General features: G+C 45.7%; 1 protein-coding gene across 2 annotated transcripts in view; it reads right to left on the reverse strand.

Moving 5' to 3' along the window:
* Window positions 1–27,836, reverse strand: part of FGF12 (fibroblast growth factor 12) — a 147,866-nt gene that overhangs the window by 69,509 nt on the left and 50,521 nt on the right. For both annotated transcript variants that reach the window (XM_010573079.1, XM_010573078.1), the window contains exons 2-3: window positions 12,537–12,647; window positions 3,788–3,891 (exon numbers count right to left, since the gene is read on the reverse strand). In XM_010573079.1, the coding sequence (XP_010571381.1) occupies window positions 3,788–3,891; window positions 12,537–12,647 (215 nt within the window). The remainder of the gene's footprint in view (window positions 1–3,787; window positions 3,892–12,536; window positions 12,648–27,836) is intronic.

The raw sequence follows: 27,836 nt of genomic DNA on the forward strand, positions 1-27,836 counted from the left end.
GCAACAACCAGCCTTTGGTCTCAGCTTCCCAAGCCCTAAGACAGTACAAATAATACCCACTGCTCTTCATTCATTCTGTATATTTTTACTTTGGCATAAAATGCTAGCAGTGGATCCTCAGGAGAGTCATGTCACACCACAGAACAGGTGCCGATAAAAACATTTGTGCACCATCAGGGAATTTACAGCTGCTCTACATTACAAGAAATCGAATGGGAACACACCAATGACTCTGCAAGCTTGCTGTGAAGACTGTGTTTTGCATCCTACTGTCTGCAAAGTCAGGTGCCTCAGACCAACATCTGATTTTCTTCCCTACTAAGCACCTAATTCCCCAGTGGACCTCAGAGGTAGCAATAAGCTAGACTGGGGGAGGAAAAAAACAACAACAACAAAAAATCAGGTATGTAGTGTAAGTAAATAATGCACAAAAGTCACAAGCAGCTGCTTCCCAAGCAAGGAGGCTTTGCTATCTAATGCATTTAGGACTCTGATGTTGGCTGGGGATCTATGCTTGGCTTCAACCCAGCAACCCAACCCCACACTGTCCCTACCTATCCCTAACTGAAGAGATGAGGAAACTCATTGTTAAAGGTATCGATGTGGCTAAGCACATAGGAGTGTCTTGCATGTTTCTGCAAAGAGCCTTCTCACCAAGTTTGGCTTTACAGGACCCCACTCAGCCCTGCTTTTGTGCTGACTGGCACCAGGAAGACTTTTTCCAAGGGCTGGTTATTCTAAACCCATTCATTCAAGAGCCCATTGGCCCAAACTCAGAAGGAGCTGGCACAAACCATCTCTGAGACCAGGCTGATAATAGCCTCTGGTTTGATCCAGGGCAGAGAACGTCAGCCAAAGTCTCAGCTGACGCACACAGATTAAATATCATAAAAAAACCCCCCACCACCAAACAAAACCAAAACAAACACACACTGATGTATTCAGTTACAGCCACAATCTGAGCTCAAGAGGGAAAAAAAAAAACAAACAAAAAACCACGACCCAAAAAACCTCCCACTTCCCTGGACAGTTATATTTTATCTGAAAGCAGTCCTGGGCCTGAGGATGTTACAAGAAGTCCTCACAGGGCTAGGTCTGGGCCAGAGAGCAGGGGAGGCAGCCAAGCAGCAGAAAAAGTTCATTTGTCAATGGATCTGTGTGAGTGAACAATATCTACGGGGAATATTGACCCATTTTTTTCAGAAATTCTTCAGAAAAGGCTCGTGAAAAAAATAGGTACATGCACAACACCAACAGAAACTGGACTGAGCCAGAGCAAAGCTGTAGTTTAGGACCTGCTAAGCAAAGGGACAGGGACAATGTGTCCTTTGGTGTGGGCAGCAATCAGGTCCAGGCGGCAGGGCTGGGGGCCCTGCTCACCCTGGAGAGGAACAGACTGTCAAGTCCTGCCAAAGCAATTCCCCAGCACAGTCTTAGAGACTGACACAGCCATGCCAAATGTTGGAGTGGGATCCCAGCACCACAAAGAAAGCTGCAGCATCCAAAAGAGACTGCTTGAAAAGGCTGAGCTCTTTTCAGCTATATCCAGTTCTTTTATAGGACCCTAGTCTCATCCCTTGTCTTTGACATTATGAGTGGCTTGACCCACACTCCCTGCTCCTAACTGGCTTTATCCACAAATTTTCTTTTTTCTTGCCTTGTGGTCTGCTCCAAAGCACAGTGAATTCATTGATTTACTGCTGTAAGACAGAGACAGAGCCACTAGTCAAAACAAGAAGAAAATAGTGTCCAGTGAGTTCCACCTCCCTGGAGTAGAGATAGGCCAGTAGCATCCATTTACTGCAAGCAGAAACCCTGGATCATGTTGATGAAATGAACATTTTAACTCTTACTAGTTCAGAGTTGAATGCCATCAAGCCATGGCATGCAATGAGGTCCACTTCATTAACCACTGGCCATCACGGTACATCCTTAGCCTTCGCCGATTAACTGTCCTACTTAAGACAGGCACACTTGCTGGGAATAAGCAGGCCCCATTAAGCACCCTCATTTGAACACAGGTATGATCTGCTGCCTTTTAGGAGACTTCATATGACTAGCAGATGTGTTTCCTGGACACACAGTCCTCCTGCTGCCCACCATCTCTTGGTACATCCCTCCCACCCTCAGTATCATCTCACTACTGCTAGCAAGAGATACTTTGCATCACCTCTAACCTCTCAGCTGTCAAACATTATGTTTCCAACTCTCCATTTCTCCTTCTGCCTGAGCCCCACGCCCTTCCCTCCCTTGCACAATTTGTTCAGAAAATGCTGACCCCGCATTGCTCCAAAAAGACCCCTGCCAGGCTGGATGCGGCTCTGTGACATACACTGCTTTCCTGCAGTCCTCATTTTCGGGGCACTGGTGGTACAAGGAGCTTCAGTGCTGGGCCAAAACCCTTTATGCCAGCACTGCACAGCACAGGCTAAAACGTCAGTCCTGACCCCCCAACTATGTGCCTAGAGGCAAGCACACACAAGAATGCAGTACCACACCATGCTTGGTATTACCTTTAGGACTCTGATAGCTTTACAAAAAGAGGAAGTTTTCATTGTTAGTAAACAATGTAATTTATTTAGAAGCAGTCATTTATGTTTACTGGGCTATGAAAGAACAGGAAGCGTCTGGCATCCACAGAGATCCAGATTGATCTCTCTGTCTTTTCTTGACAAGCAGCCAGTTTTGAGACCTATCTCGCCAGGCATACTAACACATTCACTTGCCATTTTCTACCCTGAGCCACTGGGGAGACAGAGCTTTGCTACCTCCCGAGGGAAAGGGGGAAATCCCAACCATGTGAGTAGTTTAAAACTGACCAGAAAAGAAGATGGATGGTAAGAGTTAGGAAAAATTGCGTAGGAGCAACTCAAACTGTTGTCCTTTCAGCGGTCCTATCTCAATTCTCACGTACGCTTTTAAAGCAAAGTAAATGCCTAGATGAGCAGAATTGCTGCACTGTAAGTTTACACAAAGGCAGACAAGATTAGAATCTTGACTATACGCTTTAAAGATATCATAACTACAGAAATGAGAAGTGTATTATTAGCTATCACTTTTTACTATGTAGAACTAGAGCAAAGTTATTTGATGCATAAAAAATTCTGGCAAAGGGCTGCCATATTTAATAAATCACTGAATCAATTATTCACTGTGAAAATCAATTACTTACTTCAAATGAGAATCTTATGAATAACCTCATGCCCTTTCATACCATCTAAGAAAGTTATAGGGGAATTAGTCAGTAAAAAATGCCTCACTTATCTTTTATGTGCATTAAAAAGACCACACAAATACAGGGAAATTCTGCTCTGCTGAAGCACTCTGCCAACAGAATAGTCCTGAACCATCTTAATGAAGTCAGGGTATTGCTGTGGATTTACACTGCAGTCAAAAGCAGAGTATGACCCACTGGGGCACCACCTATGATCAGTTATCCGGGCACAATTCAGAAGAAGCAATTCCATTCAGTCCATGCCATTTCACAAATGGGAAACCAGAATATAACCAGCCAACCACACAACCTCCTCTACAACGTGACCTACATTAACTACTCAAAGGAACACAAAGTATATCTTCACAGGTCAGGAAATATTGCCACAAATCCCCGTGGAGACACTTTAAAGTGAATATTGCATGGCCTTGCAGCAGCTCCCCTGTTCCTGCTTTTAAAGGTTTGCTGATAACATGACCATTTTCAGAAAAAGCTGCAAGTCCTAATACAGTCTTTTCCCTCCCACCTACAAAACCAAACCACTCCAGGAACGCAACAGTGCAAAATACTTACTGAGCTGTAGAGATATCCCTCAGCATTCATGGCAACGTACAGACCTGCCTTCACCCCTTGGATTGCCACCACACGAAGACCCACAGGAATTAGATTGAAAAGGGCTGCGGAAGGAAAAGAAAAGCAAAGGTTATGGAGACATGACGCTGCGTGGTCACTGCTGCTTTTTCCCCAGGGCCAGCCCACCCCACTCCTGACTCTTAACAAAAGATACTGAACTAGAATCAAAAGTCCTGCTTGCAGCTAGAGGAAAGGTCTGCAGCCACAGGGTCAATGTTGAAATGAAATTTTTAAAAGTACTGAATGTGGCTGCCTCCCAGAAGCCTTAACACACCCATCAGTCTGTCCGATCACTGCCTTTGCAATGCCAAGGGCTCATACGTGCACTCACGCTAGCGCATCTCAACAGCTTTCCGTGGGCCAGCTGAGCTGTGGTAACTGCACACGTACACATCTTTGCCCGTGGCAAACACAACTTAGTTTAGTTCACCCTGAAACAGATTTAAGCCTAGTCACACTTTTTTTGCATTTGCCATATGCTAAGAGAGTATACTGACAGCAACCCTGGCTAGAAGGATGCAAATTAACTTGACTGTGTGCCTGCCCCTGTGATCCCTGCTGTCAAGGGAATGAAGAAACTCAGGAAGATATAGTGCTCCACGCCAGGACCTGAGCACTGCTCTTCATTCAGAAGCAGCACTAGATAACACAGAAGAGGACAAGCCCTTTCAATACTCAATTTTACTGCAATCTTATTGATGAAAGCATTGCAACCACTTCCTCCCAATTAATTACTTTATTGCTTGATTCCAAGTAGACCCTGTATCTCATTGAAAGACCTTTCACATGAGCATATACATTTACATACTGTCAGGCTTTTGCTACATTTCTAACAGAATGGGCTCAAAGAGGAGAGGACTGTCCGCACTGATAGACTGAGCACTGAAGCATTAGCATGGCTTTGTTTCCACTGAGATTTATAGGATAAGAGTATCCAGATGTTGTAGGATCCCTTGTGCTTCAGCTTACAGAGAGCTAACTGGACCTTGCCCCAGGGAGCTCAGGACATAGAAAGATGGGCACAGGGTCGGGCAGAAACGTGAGCACAAACACAATGGAAATACTTCACTCAAGGTCTTTTCCCGCACAACTGCCCTGAAACGAGTATTTTTTCTGGTTCCCTAGTCATGAGGTCAGACTGCCCCTTCCACATCCATGAAGCATTTCTCATGGCTTGTTAATGCTCACTTATTCGCAAAAGCCTGCCTGAAACATCTCAAGAGCTTTGGGGTGTTCAAATTAGCCCAGGGGAGACCTGTGAATGGGTGCAGTGTCAGAGCACGCAGTGAAGCATTCCTATTTCCCAGCTGACCATTAGGGACATCATCCTCTAGCTGATTCATTTTATAGATCATTTATGAAGTTTTATGCCTGACACATCACATTGGAGCAAGCACAGCACAGAGGGGTCTTCACATAATGGTTCTAGGAGAAACGGTTCTCCTTCTCACTGTGCCATCTCCCAGCCTCTCCTTCCCTGGGAGATGGACCATTGCTGATTTAATAGCAGCTGTGAAGGATAAAGCAGCTTTTGCTGAAATGGCCTATTCAAAATGCTATAGCTCCTCAGGCCAGGCTAGTGTTAATCCTGGTATGACAGGAGGGAGTCAAGTCCAGTGCAATATCAGCCCCCCCGCCCCAAAGAAACTGGTTAAATATGTGTGTGGCAGGTAACACATGGATTTAACTCAACCTCAAGATGCTTCCCGAGAACCTCCCTCATGTACAGCCTGTGAATTACTGCAGAGTGGAGGAGACAGAAGTGTGTTTGGATTCCTTTCAAAGGAAGAACAACATTTATAGCCAACATGGCGGGGGGGGGGGGGGGGAGGAGGACTGAAACTGTGGCTCTGTGGCTTGATTCTTAGAGCCAGTGGTTCAGACTACTAAGTCTGAACTGAAGTCCCAGGATTTGCACAATTTTTAAGAGAAAAAGCAGAGCCCAAAAGGTACGTGAAAAGTAATGGGAAACTGTTTACCTTCAACCTGAACTCTTGGTGGATTTGCTTAAAGGTCAGAGGTGGATACCTTTTCAGAAGTAAAACCTGAAAAAAGCACAGGAGACAGAAAGCCACTTTGCTCAAGATATCTAACAGGTGCCTTGGCTGAGCTGGTTTCAGGGTTGTCTCCAAAAAGGGATTCATGAGTCCCAGTTTCACATGAATGCCCTTTTTTCTCACTCAATTCCCAAGGAAGCCTAGATGACTTCCCTCACTGAGCTGCCTAAAAGGGAGGCACCTCGAGTCTGGTGACAAGAAACCCTACTCTCAGCCCCTTTTCATGCTTTTAAGCATCACGTGAAGTAAAAAATCAAAGCACGTGCTGAAGTCTTACCAAAGCCAGGGCTTGTATTTGTGATTTTGTGGGAGGATGTCAACAGATATATACAGCAAATGAAGTCCAGCCTGGGTATTGGCCTGTGAATAACTGGAGTCAAGGACAGTGCTACTCTGTACTGTCCCCAGATGAGACAAACACACTCCAGCGTTAGCTACTCAGCACTGGAGAGCTGCGTTATCGTGTAGTTCTACCATTGAAAAGCTCACCTAACCAAAGTAAAGTTTTATTTCTATCACTTTCTGACTACCATGAAGGTCTAAAACCCTCTGCAGTTAACAAGTCTATTTATAAGCAATTCCCCTTCCCTAATTTCCCCCCCACACTGAAAAATGGAGCATATTACTGCTAATAATGAAACAAAATGGGCATCATCATTCATTCCCTACAGCCAATTTGTCTTGCATAGAAAACTTGTGACAGACCATTCAGAGCATTCATTAGGCAGCGAGATGATAATACCCAGAATTAGTGTGTGAGAAGTTCTGCATGGAAACACCCACATGTCTCCAAATCTCTCTCTTTCCACCTACACATGCTAAGGGAGCACAGGAACAATCCTGTTGTGCTCTGTGTTACAGTACCAAGACCGCTGCCAGTTCCTAAGCTCCCTGGGACCCTGCTGCAGACCGTGGTACCAACATCCACAATCACGGCTTTTAGGCACGGCAGAGCATCTCCTGCAACACACTGCAGAGTGGGTGAGCAAGTGGGCAGGCAAGCAGGAGGACATGCATCTGACATAGGTAACTAACAGCCAAAGAAGTTTTTGGAAGCAAATGTCTTCCTCTATTAAAAAAAGCGGTTTGGGTCAATCAAGACTTTGTAAATTCTCAGAGCGGTTTCTGCACTCAAATCCAGAAATATCTTCGAAGAAGTTGAAACCTTTTGTTATCATGCTTCCAAATGAATGTTTCATCTTGTTTTAGAACAGATTTAAAAGCTTATAAGCTTTATTGTGGGGGGAAAATCCTCAATCAACCTCGAAAGCAAGAGGTCTCTTTTTGTCAGGAAAAAAAATTGCAGTTAAAATGAAGCAGCAGATTTAGAAAAGGGGACAAGGACTAACTCTGGTATTGGACTGGACACAGGGTGTGCTGATGTGAAGGAGAAAATTTAACAAATGCTTTTAAAACTCTCTCTACTGCAAATGGTACATTTTCTATGCCATCCGCAACTGCATGGAAAGGACATGCTTTTACTTCATGGGCAGAAGAGAAAAAAAAAATTAAGACATTGAATATTTCTGCCTATTTTCCTTCATTAAATCTTACCATTTTCAACCATCAGTAGATTTACACCTGACCCTGCTTATTGATGATCCTACTTTTAGCATGCTCCAGTCCTAAACCCTTTGGTCATAAGTATGTTGTCCACTGTTAATGTTATGGCAGTTTACCAGCTGCATAATACGTTTTTAAAATCTGAAAGCATACTTAGCTATGGGTCTGCGCTAACTTTTTTACAAAAATGGAAGAGTAAGGCAAGTCATGTGATATATAAGATGTGGTCCATATGCTCAGCTGATTTAAGCAGTAGTAAGCCAGAGGCACTAAACTAATTATATCAGGTGATTTGTTCTGGTGCAAGATATTTGTGCTGCACATGAATAAGAAAGAACTAATGGAGGATGCAATAGGCAACAGCAGCCTCAGTACACCATGAGATAGGGAGGTTTAAGATGCTGAGGAGAGTGAGGAAGGCTGCTATGATCAAGAAGATGCGTTGCAACATGCATGAGAGAATACCCTAGTTTCAGCTGGGATAGAGTTAACTGTCTTCCTAGTAGCTGGTACAGTGCTATGTTTTGAGTTCAGTATGTGAAGAATGTTGATAACACTGATGTTTTCAGTTGTTGCTCAGTAGCGTTTAGACTAGAGTCAAGGATTTTTCAGCTTCTCATGCCCAGCCAGCGAGAAAGCTGGAGGGGCACAAGAAGTTGGCACAGGACACAGCCAGGGCAGCTGACCCAAAGTGGCCAACGGTGTATTCCATACCATGGGACGTCCCATCTAGTTTAGGAACTGGGAAGGGGTGGCAGGGAATCGCCACTCAGGGACTAGCTGGGTGTTGGTCGGCAGATGGTGAGCAATTGCACTGCACATCATTTGTACATTCCAATCCTTTCATTATTGCTGTTGTCATTTTATTAGTGTTGTCATTATTAGTTTCTTCTTTTCTGTTCTATTAAACTGTTCTTATCTCAACCCACAGGTTTTGCTTCTTTTTCCCGATTTTCTCCCCCATCCCACTGGATGGGGGAGGAGTGAGTGAGCAGCTGCGTGGTGCTTAGTTGCTGGCTGGGGTTAAACCACAACAGAGAAGAAACTGAGGGAACCGGGTTTGCTTAGCTCAAAGAAGGGAAAAGCCAGAGACAAACTCTTCTCAGAGGAACACAATGAAAGGACAAGAGACATGAGACAAAAGCCTCAGAAAGAAATTATGACTAGATATAAAGAAAATTCTCTACAATGAGAATAGTGCAGCACTGGAACCAGAGATGTTACAAAGCTATGGAATAGCTCATTCCTGGAGACATTTGAAACAACTGGACAAGGCTCTGTGCAACTGAAGATAACCCAGCTCCAAGTAGGATGTCGGACTGGAGACACCCAGAGGTTTCCCCAGTCTTAATCTTTTTGTGTTTCTGGCTGGAAAGCCCCAAACAATATCCTAGAAATGCTGGGCTGTTTCCACCTGCTCAGTACAGTTGACCTATCCTTTACATACTGTCCATTTGCTGAGGCTTTTCAGACATTCAGCAGGATTATGCTGGCAAACAAAGAAGTCCAGTTGCTCTCAAGAAGAAGGGGCCTTACCCTGCTCAGCCCAGAAAGAGCCATCACGATGCAAGCACTGACAGCAACAGTCTGCCCTGAAAGACTATTTGAGTTCACTGGAGTTGGAAGAAAGAGATACTGCCCCAAATTCAAGTTCATATGTAACACTACTAAGAACACAAACAAGTGCCTCACCGACCATGAAACTACGCTCCAATTAAAAGAAAATTCTTCATATATCCCAATCCAAGTAGGCAGAGAATCTGTCTTCTTGCTAACATTAAGATGGCGTGCCTTTAACTGCATGGTATAAGGAACAGATGTCCCAAGCACTGTTTCGCGGGAAACTGGCTGGATGCCCATTCAAATGCCATTAGAACTTGGCTTCTAGGTTTTTTTCTTTTTCTTTAAGTGAGAGGAGGTGGAAAATAAATGCCATCAGCCTCTCAAGAACACACATAAAATGGGCACCAGATAATTAATTTAAAAATTGCTTAAATATTAGCAGTTCCTCTTATATAAATAACTGGATTTTTATTAGAACTTTTAATTGCATCAGACGTATCTGAGGGACATGTCGTGTCTCATTTTAAACATTTATTTTGCCAGAGTAAACCAACCTAATGTATTCCATGAAAATTAAGCTTCCTTTCATAATGCTAATTTGAATAATCAGTGTGGGGCTACAGAACACAGAGCAATGTATGGAACACGGTGTTCACTGTGTATTTAACTGTGCTAAGATGGCTTCTGCATGGAGAATAGATGATCATCCAGTATGGGAAAGATCCTGCTGTAGCCATCAAGATTGCCCTTCTCTGCCAGTGGATGCGAGTTAAGCAACCCCTCTCCAAGGATAGGAAAATATTATTTATCTAGTCTTTGAGTTTTGCCCTTGCACAGAAATAATGCACAGACTTCTGACTGGCTAGTCAAGAATCTTCTGGAGAGGCATTTTAAAACAGAAAACATCAGTGAAGTAAATCTGTAAGCTGCTCACTTAGACAAGCGAGTTCTGACTTTTTTCTGGTCAAAAATTGAGATGTTTGGAGGAACAGAAAAGGAAAAAATAGTCGGTATGCTTTATTTTGTCATTTCAAAAGTGAAAAATGTGATTTTGTTTTGAAGCTATAACTGGAAGCTTCATATAACATAAAATGTTGACTCAAACTGAAGATTTATAAGAGAGCATGTTGTAAAAAGTTAAAACTGAATAAAGCACATTCCCCATTTCATTTTCAGGAGCCAAATATTATCAGGTGGAATTTTTTCCTCTTTTGACATCCCCCGAGATCAGGGGATGGGTAATTCTTTGGCTTCAGTCTTCTCTCAAAAACTTCACTAAACTTTCCAACATAGCCCATGACTTTGAGCAAGTGGCTTGGCACACTTCAGCTAGATGCCTCCTGTCCCACCAAGCTGCCAAGGCAGGGCTGCCATCTCACCAGATAAATTTACACTCTAGAAGTGCCCTTCAGCCCATCTATTTCCAACTAAGACAACTGGGTGGAAGTGACTCACAAGTACTCAGCACCTTGCCAAACTGATCTCTAACATTTCTGATGGGATCTATAAATAAGAGCTGTTTGGGCAGTTGGGGCCCAACCTTAACCATGGGGACTCAGGAGGTTCCCCTGCACCCACCAAGGTGCAGCCAGCAGCAGCTTCCCTCATCTTCCCTCCCAGACTGAAATATTGCAGAACTGCTCTTACACTTTATTCTCCTCCGCTGTTTACCTAAATTCATCCCTGCTTCCACTTAAGCCCATTACTGTGTTGTTCAGTCCTCACTGATAGATGAGGGTAATGAATCCCTGTCATCTCTAGCAGCTCTTCCCATGTCATTAACAAATAGGCCTCCAATGGGATTTTCTGCAGATTGAGAACACTCTATACCTTCTTTCTTTATGAAAAAGCAGCTAATACAACCCAACACTGGGTCATTACTCACCCACTAAAGCCCACTGAACTCATCCCATGTGTTGGTGTCTGCCTGAGAAAAATCACAAGGCCAGACTCTTCTTGCAGGAAGAGACCTGCTCAGTCTCTCATGGAGTAAAAGTGCATGTGTAGAGGTCCACAGATTCTCCTTCTCCAACATCAACTGCTGTCATTGCAATTTGTGGTATTTCATTTGTTCAACACCAGCACATGAAAGAGGGTACTAAAACCCAACACTCGCATCTGCTCAGGGTGAGTTTCTGGTGAATGCAGCCTCTCGGGTCATTTCACAAGGGCTTTGCCAGCCTCCCACAATTTCAGTTACCATCTTCCCAAAGCTCCTCTCATGCATGGACACCAGCCCTGAGCTGGCTGCAGCAGAGCAGCCCCACCACACACAACACTCCTGCCACAGCACTCTCCCAGCTTCTTGGGGATGGGGCAAGCACCATGGATGTAGGGTTGCAGCCACCTTGCACCCTTGTCCAAGTGCATCTTCACAGGACAACATCAATGCCCTGCTACGCGTGCTGCAGCACTGCAGACAGCCCTCACCTGCAGCCCAGGCCCTGCCTTCCTGAAGGAATGATGCCTTCAATCCAGCTAGGACCTTATTAGAGTTAGAACAAGATTTGTCCCCAAATTAGGTAGGTTCCTCCTTTCACAAAGTACATGAAGTTTGCTTCCATCAATCCCACCACACGGATGAACTTCTGTTCATCCCTAGGAATGACTAAGACGACACCTTCTGTGCTGGACAGGCTGGATACAATGTCCCTTCAGTGGTACAGGGAGCTTCAAACCAACATAGGATGACACAAATGAAGATTTGAGTGCAGTTCATGGCACCGAGGATCTGAGCTTATTACTGTCCACTCAGAAGCATCAGTCTGACACCTACAAAATGAAGAGATGCTGTAGAAAATATCCTGCACCTTTTTTAACCTTTTGAAGGAGCTTTGGTATTGACAAAACTACTTCTTTTGCAAAAGGAAGACTGGCTACTGCTTCGCATTTTTTTTAAGCCAATATGGCTCCTGTACACAAGCATCATTTTTAAACCTGCGTCACTCTGCTGCACTTTGCTGTCCTTTGTTGGACAGCATGAACCCAACCCCTTTGAACAGGGTTTTGGAAGATGAGTGCCTTTGGAAAGGTCATTCAATACCCTCAACCTTTACACCAGCCTCAAAGCACTAGACTTTAGTGAACAGCTGGTTTTCTCCAGCCTGGAAATTCCTGATGCTTGCTGAATTTTTCAGGATAAAATAGTGAAAACAATTTTCTCCTCTTCTCCTTGGAGAGAGAATTCCCCATAGCCTTTACCCACGTGGCATGTGTATAAATATAATCTCCTTTCTCTTCTGGCAGCAATTCAAATCATGGGTTTTATTCTCCACCCCACCCAGATGGCAGTTACAGAATCGGGGCAGGAGGGAAGAAGATCGGAGAGGAAACATATGAAATTATACAGGCAAGATTTAAAGGGGAAGGATAGATAGAAAAAATGTGCAGAAAACAGCTGGCTTCTTCCTAATTTGATCTTTTCAAAAATAAAGCTACACAAGTGAGACCCACTAGGTGATGCATTTGATTGTAATTGGGTTGCAAAACAGGCTAATTTTTCTTACTGTAGTCGCTGTTTTCGTCCTTGGTCCCATCAATTGTACCATCTGGGTGCATCTGCAGGAAGTATTCCTGCTGGCTGAATAACCTTGTCACAATTCCCTTCAGCTGGGGTTCTGCAAAAAAAATTATTATTATTAGATATACCAAGTAGCAAGAGACCCAATTTGCTTGGCCCCCATTAAGCCCTGAGTAAACGTAGAAGTGCTTGGCAGATAAGACAGCTTTCTGTGATTCCTTTCAAGCATGGTTGTAAAATATTCATATATACATAGATGTACAGGCAAATAAAATTGAGATCAGATGAGCAGGTAAAAATGCAATGCATAGTTGATGCAGCAGAAAGTAACAGATTTATGGAACATCACTTCACTGAAAGTTAGCTACCAAATGAAAGTCTTTAGACAGCTTATGTATTCTGGATATGCCGCTCGTTCAGAAGAATATTTGCTAGCAGTGTTGGAAAGAATTTGCTTATTGTTTCTTATTCAGCCTGTGAAGCCAACTACCTTGTTTTCTGTATGGTTGATTCCCTATCATGCAGTTCCAGTTTTATGCCAATGAAAATCTATTTAAATCACTGGTATTATAGTGGTGTAAAACCAAAGTAACTGAGTGCTGAATCAGGCTGCATGAGTCCAACTGTGTGGGAATCAGGGAGCAAAATCCTGAAAGGAACAGATGCAAGACACCTCCAAAAATGACCTCTGAAGCACTTATGGGCACCTTAAAACGCCTCTGTTTCAAAATCCTGCGTGTTCCTCCCTCCCAAAACATGTGCCACACTCTGGTAGATGAGAATCACTCTTTGCCTCTAGCAGGGTCCTTTCCCAGCCCCTGTACATCATGAGCCAGCCACTGACTGGCTAGGGGCTTCCTTATTGCCTCTGCAACATTTTATACCTGTGCCGAAGAGGAAAAAGAAAACAAAAAAGCAGAAGCAATTTGAACTTCACATGACAGAGGTCTGCAACATTACTGCCTGTCTCCTTGCCGTCCAACTGATCAAACACAAATTAAGTGGTCAAAAATAAATTCAATTTTAATCATGCAAGTCTTACAATTTGTCACAGGCATTGCTTCTGGAAAGCAAGCTAGCTGGCTACATGTGAACAGACACACTAGCTGAATGGCAGAGATCTTCCTTGTGTGACAGCAGTTTGTGGTTTTATGTGACCACCCACCAAAAGTAAATAAATAAGACCTAGTTATTGCTGGCTCAATAGACAGGAAAAAATCCAGTGTAGCATACCAAAATCTTGTCATCCTCCCATCTTTCATGCCTCTAGTGAGGCTGTTTAATAAGCCATAGTCCTTATATAACTCCAGTCACGTTGTGTGTTAAGTGTTTCCATTAGGAGCCCTCATCTCTAACGATTTTGCACTGCACTGTACAACTTCCATTTGAGGACAGCACTCAGCCTGCACTTCTGCACAGGCAAACCCCCCTGCAGCAAGCAGGGACCTTGGATGCAGACAGGCTGCAGGTGCAAAGGATTTCAGCTTCACCAACCCCTCCACGAGCCAGGGAGAAGCAGGTACTATTTCATAGCTCCAGAAGCCACTGAATCAATCAATATCAGCTGGTTTCTATGCTGCCTTAAAAAAAGTGATTTCATAGCAACAAGAGTGTTGTAGACTGCAGACAGGCTTTCTCCCAGCAAGACAACTCTGGGACAGTGGATAAGTACAATTGTACTGGCCGTCTAGTAAGAACCAACATCGGTCAAGCCAACAGATGTCAAATTGAGCCTTAGATTGAGCTAAGTGTTTTACTTTCTTACCAAAATGAATTATCAATTTTGTTGAAGGCAGAAGCTTAATTTAACTCACTTTTCTAACAAGCACATCAAAGCTAGAGGCAATGAGAAGCTGTATTCTCAGGCACAGATGACTGCACCACCCTCCTTGAGCCTGTCCCCTTCCTCCCTTTTATCTAATACCAAAAGAGTAAAGGCACTACTAGGCACTCTCTGATACGAGACCTATGTTTGAGTCCCTGAATGAGTCTTAGCCTCATTTTTACTCTGGTTAAATTTTAGCATTTAAGTACTTTGCACAAAATGAAAGAGCTCCCAGTAGGAGAGATTTAGAAGATGCTCCTGCAGCCTGAGGCTTTCTGTGTGCTGGGAAAGGGGGGAGATCTTGTCTTAAAGCCCCTCAAGGATAAGAGAAGTGGAGATATAAAAAACCCTGACCTTTTCCCCTTTCTTGGGAAGATAATTTGGCTACAGGATAGAATGACCTTTCCTTCTTCTTTGGGGTGCAAGCTATACTTTGATCATGCAAATCACTTTTGAACACATGAAAACCTCTCCCACTTTTACTAAATAGCCTACCAAGTAAAATATAGAGCAAATCTGCTCATCATTAGGAGCTTCATGTCATTTTTAGAGTTTATCAGAACAGCACCCAAGATCGCCTGAGGTCCCCCTGCATCTTCGCTATAGATGCAAATACCATTGCAGCAGAAGGCTAAGTGTTACCATAGTAAAACACAGGATAAAGCCCCAGGGTCCCTTTTTGTTACTGATCTGACATAGACAGACAGTCAGGTCTGATTCAAGCTTAACAACTGCCATCTTCATAATCCCAGGCTTTTCTGAGTCAATGCCTGCCTAGGGACAGGTTGGAGGAGTAATCTTGTCTTACATGTGTGGGGTTTTTTTTCTGACCTGACCTGGTTTTGCTGAAGTTTGAGGCTCATGCCCAAACTCAAAGTAAAACTCAAAGGGACTGAAGCGGAGAGCTCTCAGCCATACACGGACCCACCACATTCCTCCTGGCCCTAACACAGTCTGACAGCAGCAGTGTTCCTCTCTCTCCTCACTGCACAGATCCTCTTCTGCAAGAGCATCCCTGCTCCCCAGCCTCATTTAGGATGCCCTGCAGCACCAGCAAACAAATGCCTTTTCCAGACACCAAAAGGTCAGAAAGCCCTTTGGAGACATACAGATCTCTTTTCCTGGTTTCTGCATTTCCTTGGGTCTCTTTCTACAGGAGAGAAGCACTGGTGAGCAGCTGCACCTTTGGGTACCTACCCGAACGAAATACAAAAGCAGCATAGAGACATGCATAGCCAGGACCAAGTTCTCTCCTCTAACGCAGAGCACAGCCCAGGAGGGTTAGGGAGTTGCCAGGGCAATGGGTGATTTGCCTCACCTCGTACAGCTGTCTCTACACCTGAACTGGGCTCCCTTTGCATCCCAGAAATCAACAGGCAAGCCAGGCCAGGTCCATAGGGTCCTGAAACCACCTGCACCTCTCCACTGATTGCAAAGGGACCAGCTCAAGCACAGCTACACTGGTGACAGCAGCCAGCAGAGTAGCTGCTTCCCACCTCCTGTCTCATGCCTGGGCATAAAGTGGGATATTGGAATTTGTCATTCATACAGCAAGCAGTGTGGCTGGGAGGCCTACAGACAAAATTTTAGGCGAAGGAAGCTTTTAACAAGGAACAAGGACCTACCCTTCTCCCCAAAGCTCACTACAGAGTTACTACCTGAAAAGGGAACTGTGTAATCACAGGACAGGATTTTTCCTGCTAGCCCAGAGGAAAACTCTGCACATAAAACTTTTAAGAGATCCCCTACTTTTGTCATATCATATATTTTAGCACCACTTCTTTCCATCTGCAGAGCAATTTTATCACAGTCTTTCAGCATTGCTATCCCTTATGCTGCAGCAATCATGCTGAAAACCTCAGTTTGTAGAAAAATCTCAAAACCAGTAGGTGTCCTTGTCAGTTAAGGATGGTGGGACACCCTGGTAAATCAGAACAGAAGGCAGAAAGACCATGAAATAGACTGAGAACTTTTCACAGTTTTGCAATTAAAAGAGAGAACAAAACTTCCAGCAGGCAATATTCCCAGTGCTTACTGGGGAGGGGGCAGAATTAAAATAAAACCCCACAACCTTGATACTTTTATTGTCTAAAGTTCCCTCAATGATATTGCTCCAGACTATAATCAATAAGATAAAGAAGCAAACCAGAGAAAAAGAAAAAATGCAGCACAGATAAGTACAAACCCTGCCATGAACATTTTCTTTCTATAATTCACAGAATTCACCAGGAATCAAACTCAAATCTACTCTTTAACCTCACCCCTATGTAGCAAGGGGGACTCAGATCCTCTTGCTTTTGAAGGAGCAACACTGCATAACACACTTGGGATAAACCTATTCCTCCCACTCAGGCTCCTCCATACAGTCTTTTATTTTGCTGTAGGAGCAGCTTTCCCTGCAGAAATGGAACTGAACTAATGTATACAAGACTTGAGCACCAACTTAGCGTCTCCCTAAACACAAAGTCAAGTACTTCAGAATGGATTTAAGAAAGAAGTTACGACTGCCTTGATCCCAAAGTACTGACTAAACAAGAGATTTCCACACAGTATGGATTCCCAGTGTAGACCCCATGCTAGTAGGATTCCCATATGATATGCAAAGAGATATTTTCCCCTTATAAGCAATACTGTTATACTTTAGGATGCTTACTTTAAAGTTCCTGTTCTAGTTGCTCATACACAGCTGTTCAGGGCTGGGCAGTGCTGGAGAAAGCTCAGTGGACCATCTCCTTACGCAGATGCAGTGAGCTCAAATCCTTCAAACTGTGGTGCTCCCAGAAGATGCAGGAGAAGATCATGCCCAGGAAGCATCCCCGACACAACAGGCACAGCCACAGCACAGACCAATAAGAGTAGCAGGGAGCAAGAGCTAAGCCATGGCTCTGTTCCTGGTCTGCAGCATCTGCCAGGCTAGGAGCTTTCCCTAGGGTGAAGACAGTTCTCAGCTGATCACACTTCTTAGAGCAGTCATCCAGCGACCAACTCACTGCACATCCCCTGAAGAGCATCCTACTTACTTCTCCTTCCACAGACCAAACTCACCAGCTCTGCCTGCCCTGCTTTTAACTTTCTGAGCCCTTTAACACAGCTGAGGCTAACTAAATCATGATCTGATTGCTAATCTCCTTGTCTCTACTTAAATGGTAATGTGATGCTGCCATTATTCATTTCAGCTGTCCTGCTGCTGAGCCTTAAAGCCATCTCAGTTCACTATCAGCTGCTGTGCTTCCTGCCTTATTGTACAGCGATTTTCACTCTCCTGGGGCTTGCCCAGGACATGATAGTTGCAGGGCGCTCACACATACTTTGTTTGATCTCCAGGGACACGCTCACAGAAGGCCAGGGGAACGTGTCCAAATCAGCTACTCTGCAGAGTCACATCCCTCAAACCACAGGCATTGCTGAAGGTATTTGTGGGCTACAGGGAAAAGAGCAAGAGCTCTGGCAGGGACGCTGGCAGAAATGTTTCTTCTCAGATATATCACTAGCTCTTTAATGACCTTTTCTTTTAGTTCTGCTATTTAAGGCGAATGCAGAACTCGCCCCGTTAACTGGAAAATGAAAAACACACAAGCAGAATAACTCACCTTAAGGCAGAGAGGAGCTATGACGTTATGCACCAGTGCCACATTTAGCAAAGCTCCACCGAGGGCACTAACTCTTGTGTATTCCCATCAGCAAAGTAGCAGCACAAACCCCTGGGTGAGGAACCCTACACTCTATCAAGTACTGTATGGTAGCTCAATTTGATCCAAACCCTGAGCTCAGGAGGACCAAGGAATAGGGCACAACACTAATTTCCAGCCGAGACTCCATCGTGGAAGGCAGTCTGCCGCAGCCGCATTTCTTGCAATTCACAGGACACTTCTTATTATGGCAATACGATGACCTGAGGCTGCAGCAAGCCAGACCCCACTTTGCCTTGGGCTGGGAAATCTAAAGGGACTCAACAAGACCCTACTCACAGAAGTCACCTTGATCCCAACTTTCTGAGTTAATGGTAGGGATCCCAGAGGGGCTGCTTTTCAATGACCTCTTGGAAAGATGAAGGGCTTAGTGACGTTTCAGGGATTTGAGCCACTTGCAACTCATAGCAATGCTCTGGTTGGCAGGCAGGCCTCCACTTGAGGTTGCTGGTGCAGAATTGCTTTTAAATCCACTTCAGAAGTTACTGTGCTGGGTGCCAGCAGTACTCTGTGTTGGTTATGGCATAAATTCTGAAGCTCTTGGGGTTACTGTTCTCCACGTAACAAGCTGTCAACCAACAGAGGACTCTGGTAGCTTAGACAGCAAGCAGCTATTTTATATTCAGCAACCTGCAACAAGGTAGAAGGAAGGTACCTGCTCTATGATTTCAACAGGAGACTTGCCTGTTTGTTTGTTTGTTCTCTTTTTCTGCAGCAGGACATGCTCTGACTCAACGCCTCTGCGGGGTCTTAGCACAGCAAGGCTGCCAGAGATGCCAGCAGCAGGCTCCCAAAACAGTCCCTCTGGTACCTGCTAAGGACATTGGTCTGGCAAAGGGAGAAAGCATCTCCAGCCCTGATCTGAACCGTGGCTGGGCATAGTGCTGACTCTCTTCCATGCCTGTGCAACAGTTTTGCTGAGGATCTGACTGCAAACACAGGAACTGTAATACATCTCAGGAGCATATTTCACCTAAATGTTCTTTAAACATTTGTTTATTGCAATTAAACATTTTAGCCTGGAATTTACACATTCCATTATTCTTATTTTCCCCCATTCAGGCTGCAGCTGTCATAATGGGAGGTTGATTTATGACTCACCCAACCAGCACTCAAATCCTTAACACACCAAAACCAGCATTCAAGTCAAAGCGTATACTGCTCCTAATTTACTTAGATTAACTCCATGTTTAAAGTGCCACCACAGAAACTGCAGTTCCCCCCCCCTGAAAAGGATGGGTTCCAGAATACTTGATAAGCCAAAAACTGCAAACACATGCAGACAGAGCAGGGTACCCAAATCCCTCCTTCGGAAGTACAGCATTAATGAAGGCTTGCATTAACTCGGCACAAAAATGCATCAGTGAGCTTCGTGCAGATTACTATGGTGACAGGCATCAGCACAGAACTTGGTGGGGAAAAAGAGGAAAAGCTGAGGGAGAAAAATGTTGGGTTTTTTTCCCAGCCAGGAGCTGCTAAGTTCCTGAGGAGTTAAGATGAAGTGGCTGTCTCCAATTAAATGCATGACTGTTGGCAAAAGTTTAATAGCTCAACTCACTACCATGATTCACTGAATCCACCCAAACTGGGAAGCTCAGGAATAACAGCACTTGCAGCTGTGCCAGGAGCTGCTGCCCTTGAAGACCAGGGGTGCGTTTTCCCCAGGCAAACACCTTGGCCGACTCTTCCAAGCTGTGACCAGGGCAGAGCGTGAGCCTTTAGCAGACACTGCACATGGGTCTGGGACCGCACCTGCAGTGAGTCATGCACGAAGCAGGTCAAAGCCTCCCGAGCCACATGCGGGGATCCTGGAGGACACTCCAACGGTGTCACTCAGGTGCGGAGGTAGGAAAGCCTGCTGCAAAGTGCTGAGCATCTTCAGCTCCCACAGGAGTCGCTGAGTGCAGAAAAGCACACAGGCGGAGGCAAGGAGGACGTTTCCCAGCCCCACAAAATGTTTTCCACAGTTTCTGTGGCTAAACTCAGCAAAATTGTTCAGAGCAGAAGGACACACTCTGCCTCAAGGAAGCCTACAAGCAGGAGGCCTGGATGGATTGGGCAGTGCAGCCTGTAGCATCCCAAGTAACAGGCAGGGAGAGGGCAAATGAACTGCAGGGCCGAAGAAGGTGAGCAGCGTCGTCGGGCATTTGCATTTGGATGTCTCTGCAGGCTGCCTGCACAGAGGTCAGGTCACGGTGGGCAAACAGCAGCTGCCCAAGCACGAGGAGGAGCTCTGTAGCAAAGCCAGGCATCCAGCCCCACCTTGCAAAGCTGCCACAAACTCCTTCAGTTTAGATATAGCCATTTAGCTTAACACACGGGCACACCACCCAGCCTGTGAGTAGGATGGAGAGATGTAAACAGACTGACTGACTGATGCTAAGAATTATTCCCGAGATCTGTGACTCTGGGAGCACCAAAGTTGATCCCAGCTCCTTTCCCAATGATGCAGAACGAAGGCTATGCCCAGCTCCAGTTCAATGTGATTACAGGGTTAGTGTCACCCTCCAATTACAGGGAATTTATTTTGAGAAGAAAATGACTCTGGGACAATAGAGCTGCATGGCACACTTACGTATTTACTCATCTCAAGGGTGAATCTCCACCCAGGGCTAATAACTACAGAGAGACGACTGGTGTTTCCAGGATGCATTACGTGAAATAACAGGCTGTGCTGACAGGGATGGCCTCTGCATTTGAAGGACAAGCTTCCAAAAATGACATTTCCCTAACTCAGAGGGATGATGGGCTCAAACCGATGACAGCACCCATCAAAGCAATCGCCTCCTGTCACCATCAGTGAGTCACTAGAGCAGAATGGCACCTTGCAGGCAAAAAGAGCATCCAGAGAAGTGATTTCCTTTCCTGTGCTGATGCCTGCAATGAGGAATAGTAATTAGCCCTCCAGCACTGAGCACAGCTGCCTGCCTGCATTCCTCTACCAAGGAGCAGACATGTGCAAAGCTCCGCACTACGCCTGCTTTGCTCGTACAAAGATGAGTCCCTCCAGGGAAGTCTTATTTCTCACTTGCAGGGCAGGTGGAAAGGATGTGGTTGCATGGCACTGGCGTTTATGCAGGCCCTCCCATATCAAGGGAATCAGCTTTACACAGATGTTAATAGAAGTCTGAGGTAAGGGGCAGAGAAAGGAGTCATATAAAGCATTGAAAATGGGGGTGCAACATGGGACCACTGCTACATGTCTCTTGCAGGCCACCCTGTTCCTAGGACCCTATGGATGTTAGGACTTATAGAAGTCACCTTGAAGCTCACTTGCTCCCCAGGCTTCAGATCCCATGTGCCAGCCACCTAAGGTCCAAGGCTCAAGGACAAAAGAGGTCCAAAGTCTTGGATGAGTTTTCCTAGAAGGCAAATGCCAAACTAATGTACATGACACGAGCTACCCACTCTGCACACAAGCTAAGGAAAAGACAGCCATCTCCAGCACTGCAGGGCCAAAAGAGGTCCCCAAGACCACTGCAGGTGAAAACAATGGGATGGAAGAGGACTGATGGCCGCCAGCTATTTTGGCACAGAATTGCTGAATACCTCTGGGTGAAATTGCCTAGCTGAATATTTTGCTAAAAAATTCAGAGTAAGAGCAGCTGAAGCTATACACAAACTCCATCTCATTAACAGGGGGAAAAAAGGAGATCTGAAAAGAGTACAAGTTTTGATTTTTTCTTTTGAGACAACACTTTGTTTGGCAATTTAATGAAAAAAAAAAGATGTTAAAAGAAATGAAGATGAAAGCAAAAGTTTCATTTTAAGTAAATGAAATATTGCATTGGATCTGAATCCCCTCCCCAGAAACTTCTTCCATTTAACCAGAGAACTAAAAAAATCAATTCTTCATATAGCTACACTCCTGGGTTTGTCTTTGTCTCCCCCAGGACACAGTTTCTGTTGCTCTGTTGATCCAGTGTGTTTTACCAGCAGTCAAAATTTCAAAACATTTCCCTTTAAAGAGCAAACTTCTACACCTGTATTGACTTGAGCTCCGATGAGGAGAAAACCAAAACCTGACAGGAACGGAAAGCATAAAGGAGAGATGTAGGGCTGTTCCGGAATTTATGCAGGGTGTCGTGGTTTAACCCCAGCCAGCAACTAAGCACCATGCAGCTGCTTGCTCCCTCCCTCCCAGTGGGATGGGGGAGAGGATCGGAAGGGTAAAAGTGAGAAAACCCATGGGTTGAGATAAAGACAGTTAATAGGTAAAGCAAAAGCCGTGCACCCAAGCAAACCAAGGAATTCATTCCCCACTTCCCATGGGCAGGCAGGTGTTCAGCCATCTCCAGGAAAGCAGGGCTCCATCACCCGTAACGATGACTTGGGAAGACAAATGCTGTAACTCCAAATGTCCCCCTCCTTCCTCCTTCTTCCCCCAGCTTTATATGCTGACCATGACGTTGTATGCTCTGGACCATCCCTTGGGTCAGTCGGGGTCCGCTGTCCCGGCTGTGTCCCCTCCCAACTCCTTGTGCCCCCCCAGCCTGCTCGCTGCTGGGGTGGGGGGAGACGCAGAAAAGGCCTTGGCTCTGTGTGAGCACTGCTCAGCAATAACAAAAGCATCCCTGTGTTACCAACACTGTTTTCAGCACAAATCCAAAACGTAGCCCCACACTAGCTACTATGAAGAAACTCTACCCCAGCCAAAACCAGCACAAGGGTGAGCTTTTTCAGGTAAGGGAATTTAAAAAATGAGAATTTTAATGGAAAAGAAGTTGTAGTTACAGCTGCTAAGCTGTCATTTTCCAGCACAGTCAGTGCCTTGGCTACTGAAGGTTAAAGCATGCTCATAAGTATGGATAGCAGAGCACACAAGATGTATTATTTATTTTGAGGAACACCCTGCAATTATTCCAGACATATTGTGTAATTAGCCAAAATTACAGCATATTCACCCAGAGTGAAACAGAGGATAGCATAAATATTATGTGTGAGCCCACAATCACAGAGCGCCATTTCATTTGGGTGCAAACGTGACTCCATGAACCAACACAGCGCGTGCCCCTTCACGGGAGCTTCTCCCTGGCCCCCACGGGCTGTGCCAGCTCCAAAGCGGCCACCCGCAAATGGGAAATATCAGGAGTAAAATCCAGACCTTCCCCATGCTGGCAATGAGAGCTCAAGTGCTGCATGAAGATTTAGCAAACATGTACCCCCACCCTGCAGAGCTTTTGGGCTGAGGGATGATTGAGCCCAAAGCTCATACCAGCAAAGAAGGGGCCACAGCTATGGTGTCCCCAAGGGAGGTGGAAAGACGAGCTCAGAGGATGATGCCTGGAGATGCAGCTTGCTGGGCTTTGCTGCCTGGAGCTGGCAGGAGGGAAAAAATAGAAAAATAGTTCTGCCTTCTCCCCATGCTTGCAGAACCTCTCACCCTACAAACGGGGATGGAGAGGGAGAGGGTTTCCTACAGGGCCATGCGTCACAGAGACGTGTCCTAAGGAGTTGTTCGATGGGTCAGAAATCCTGGGCAATTTTGTGGTAGCGCTTTGCCACTTGTACAGTTAGAAAGGCTGTGGTTTGGTTTTTTGACTCCAGTATCCAACATAAAACTTCTTCACTTCCATTAAGCAGATTTCTTCCTGGCTTCCTACAAAGATTTGGTTTGGATATTAGGAAATTCTTTCTACTTAGAATTTGCTCCATGGGAGGATGTAAAAAACAGGTTAAAAAACATCTGTCTGGGGAATATACAGCTGGTGTCAGTGCGGGGCTGCGGTTGGACTAGTCAACCTTGGGGGTCCCTTCAGCCTTGCTGCTAGGTGACCCCAACTTGGTGACATTATCACACTTCTGCACCCCCAGTTTTTGAAGGGCTCCATGACAGAGTCCCCAGCTCCCCTCACCTTGAAGTGCCCCATGCAAGGCACCAGATCACTAATAGTCCTCACACGAGCAGAGCAGACGCCATCCCTGCTGTTCACGCCTGCCACGGCGCTGTGATTTGTGCTATTCTCAGATGCTTCCCCCATTAATCCAACAGGCCTGAAATACTGCAGAAACACCGAGAAGTCCCTCACACAAACAAAACACACTACGGAAACGACTACATCAATCTTCCACCCTGCTCCGCATGCCTAGAAAAGTAAATTCATTAAAATAGAAAATGGATGGTACATGCTATCAACAAGCACTGAGCAGAAATTAATCACTTAAGATGCTACCGGTCTCGGGGAGGGTACCTGGTCCTACCAGCACCAGCTCACAGAAGAGCCCTGGGTAATCACTGGATGGCAACTCAGGGTAAAATTTGGGTCCCGGTGTCACTCTGCAAGCGTTCAATAACACCAAGCAATAACGTCCCCTTTTGCTACAGCATTCCTCATGCACTCCTGCAACATTTTCCAAAGGGATGTGAGGTGTGAGACTTCTTTACTTAACAGGTAATGAGCCTGTGATATGGAAAAATTAAAGCTTGAATCAGTCAGATTGTATTATAAGAATTTTTTTGCTCACTGCACGAATGCAGCTTGAGCATTCCTGTACCAGTTTGCAAGCATTTTTTGACCCAAAATTATGATGTTACTAAATTTCAACAAATCTTACACAATACCCAAATGCATGAAGAAAATGTGCTGCTTGTGCCACTCTGGTTTGAAACAACATTACACTTAAAAGAGCAAGATCATGCTAAAAATGGCCAAAACCTGCCATGTGACTTAAAGTTCTTTCTTCTTTCCTTTTGCTTTGTGAAAATACACCTTTTTTGACCTGCAGAATGATTTTAATTTTCCATCTGAGCCAGAGGTTTCCTTCAACCTAATGAAAACACTCACGGTGTGAGAAAACCATCATCTGCTTCATTCCATCTAAAGCTCTGTTTTAAATAAGGATGGTGTTTCATGGTTCGTATCTCACTACAAACACCTCATTCCTGACGTCGGGCGGCCCCGAGGACTCCAGCAAGACAGGCAGGTTCACCAGCCACCCCACTGCCATCACGGGAGAGAGATGTAAACAGCGAGCGAGCTCCCCAGGGGTGCATGTGCTCAGGATGACACAGTGCAGATGGAGTGAAAACAGAAAATCCGCCTCTCAAACAGGTCTCTCAACACGGCTCCTGCTCCTCCGGCTGCCCAGGAGCCACTCACCACCTGAGGGCTCGAGGCAAAGGAGCTCTCAAACTTCACCTGGTGGTTTCTAGTCATTCAGGAGCCACTACCAGGCTCTAGCTCTAAAACCTAAAATTTATTTCATGGAAAGTAGCGCTGGGTTTTGAAGAAACAGAAAGAAAAATAGTAGAAGAAATATTTAAGGAAGCGGAGAAGGTAGGAGTGGCACAGAAGGAAATGAAATAAAAGCCAAAACAAATGTTTATAAATTTTTAAATAACGATGCTGTGTGTCAGCCAGCAAGCAGACCCCGTACTGAAGAGCATAAAACCAAACTATAAAAAGCCAGCTGAGAACTGGTAGTTATACCGCACGCTCTGCCAGCCCTTTTAGCCACTGTGACAGAAAATCCCCACAAGCGCATGATGTCGGTCAGCAGAGGATGCCCACACGAACGGCTGCAGATCGATAACTGAGGCAGAGGGTGCAGGCAGCCAGCAGTTCAGACCTGGATCCAGTTACAGGAGCCGTGCCTGGGAAAGGACCGGCTCGGGAGTGGGTGGACGGTCCAAGCCCCCCACCTGCCAATGTGAGATTGCTGCATCTCCTGCAGCCCAGCGGCTCCCAAGTCCCCGGGGAGCATCGTTTAGCAACTGCCGGGTGCTTCCCAACCCCAAGCCGGTCCCTGGAAGCCAAACCACTTTTGTCTTTTTGCTAACTCTACTGCTTTTCAATTTTCTGGAAGATGTGGACTGGCTTTTTGCAGCCTGGCTTCACTTGCAGCAGTCCCATCCTGCTTGACCTTTTGCAAACAGTTCTGCTTTGGGGAATGAAGGAAATGTATGTATTTGGCAGTTCAGGCAATATGGGTGGCAACTGCTAAGCAAAGAAACTATCTGTGCAGCCAGCAAGGGGAGGGGACTGAAAACTATGCTGTTCTAGATAAATATCAATTAAGTGAGCATGTTCTATTAACCCCAAGACCTGGCTCATTTCTTCCTTCATTTCAATCCAAAATGCCTAAATATTTCACGAAATGAACGTTTTGGGGTTTTTTTTATCTTTCTCACGACCGCAATCAGCTTTCAGCTGGGAAAGAGGAACAAGTAACAGAATTATATTGCCTCTCTGTGGATATTTTGCCAGTTCACAGCATGTAGCCGTCCACTGGATGTAACACATCCCCTAAACAGAGCACAGTGCTGGAGAGGGAGTGAGACAGGAGTGCCACGGGGAGAGAGCTCCGCACAGTGCGCTCCATGGATGCTGCTGCAGGATGAGGGAGAAGCTCTGTGCTCTCCATCACCGTAGTGGCTGTATCTAGCCCTGGATCTTCATCCTCAAATCCAGCCCCCTCCACTGGAGGCAACCAGCCATTTCACATCTCCCCTTTTCTGACATCTATCAATGGAGTCAAGCACTCCGAACACAAACTATCGCACTGAAAGGGCCCCAGAAAGAAAGACGGGGAGCGCAGGCAGGCGGCAGTGTAGCTGCTCCCCTCCTTTCACCACGGCTGCCCACCTTCTTGCCAGAGAACTGTCACAGTTCCCCAGCTAAGCATTTCTCTTTAGGAAGATGATGGTGCCAAGGACCATCCAAAATAGAGTTCACCCTTGTGCTCAGTAATGCTGAAGTAGAAGGGGGCACCGACCCAAGGCAGACTCTGAAGGAGGTGTCCCTTGGACAAAATCCCCCCTTCCTCCCACATACAACTTCGGGTACGACAGATGCACGTGCTGCCAAGAAGAGAGCGGAGCTTCTATTGCTACTTCCCCTTGCCCTGACCGAAGCCATGGTCTGCACAAGAGCTTAATACTTCTCCAAACTTAGAGCTCTGCCAGGAGCAGCACAACCCCATACAGCATCTCCTTAGCGGGTCCCCAGGCAGAGCGGCACAGTCATCTCCCCATGATATTGGCAGAAAGGGACAAACCCAAAGCCACAGAGCGGATGCCGGGACAGAGCTGCAGAGCCCCATTTGGTGATAATGCTGTTTCCAGCATTAACTCATATCTCACAGCCCAGCCCACACCATGGGGAAAGGGCAGAGAGCAGAAATGCCCATGGCCACTGCACGGAGCCAGCCTTCCCCATCACGCCAGGAACCAGCCAGCAGCTCGTCCCTGAGGACACGAAGGGCTGAGGGCTCAGGCCATGACCCTGCTTCCAAGCCTGTGGCTTTGTCCCTCTGTCACCTTCAGCCAGGACATCCTGGAATGAGCACAGGACAGCAGAGGTGTCTGACAGGTGTGCGGGCACATCCATCTGAATTTTCTCAGCAGCCACATAAGCTCCATCGGGGTTTCAGAGAGCCCCAATTCAGTGCTTGGAACAAGCGCACAGTTATTTGTCTATGCTGCAGCGTGGGGGCTGGAAAAGCTGGAGTGGTCTGCCTGAACAGTGAATACCACAGTCATGTTCCACAGCTCTCTAGAAAGCTGCCTTCTGGTTTACCATTTTGAAAATGTGTCGTAGCTGCTATTTTCAGAGACAGTACATTCAGGAAGCTGTAGCCCTACAGCCCTGCTACCACGCTGCAAAAATTCAGTGTCCACATTGACTCCCCTCAAATCACAACCCCTGCTTTAAAATTATTTATTCCAGGAGCCCCTGCCAGTGGTGTTCGCTGGGTGAGGGGCACAAAGTGTGTCCGTGGCTCTACTACAGCTTTTAATAGAGATGCAAAGTAAAACCAGCCTCTGGAAAGG

This window comes from Haliaeetus leucocephalus, unplaced genomic scaffold (genome assembly GCF_000737465.1).
Source record: "Haliaeetus leucocephalus isolate CR32 unplaced genomic scaffold, Haliaeetus_leucocephalus-4.0 Scaffold362, whole genome shotgun sequence".
NCBI classification, from domain to species: domain Eukaryota; kingdom Metazoa; phylum Chordata; class Aves; order Accipitriformes; family Accipitridae; genus Haliaeetus; species Haliaeetus leucocephalus.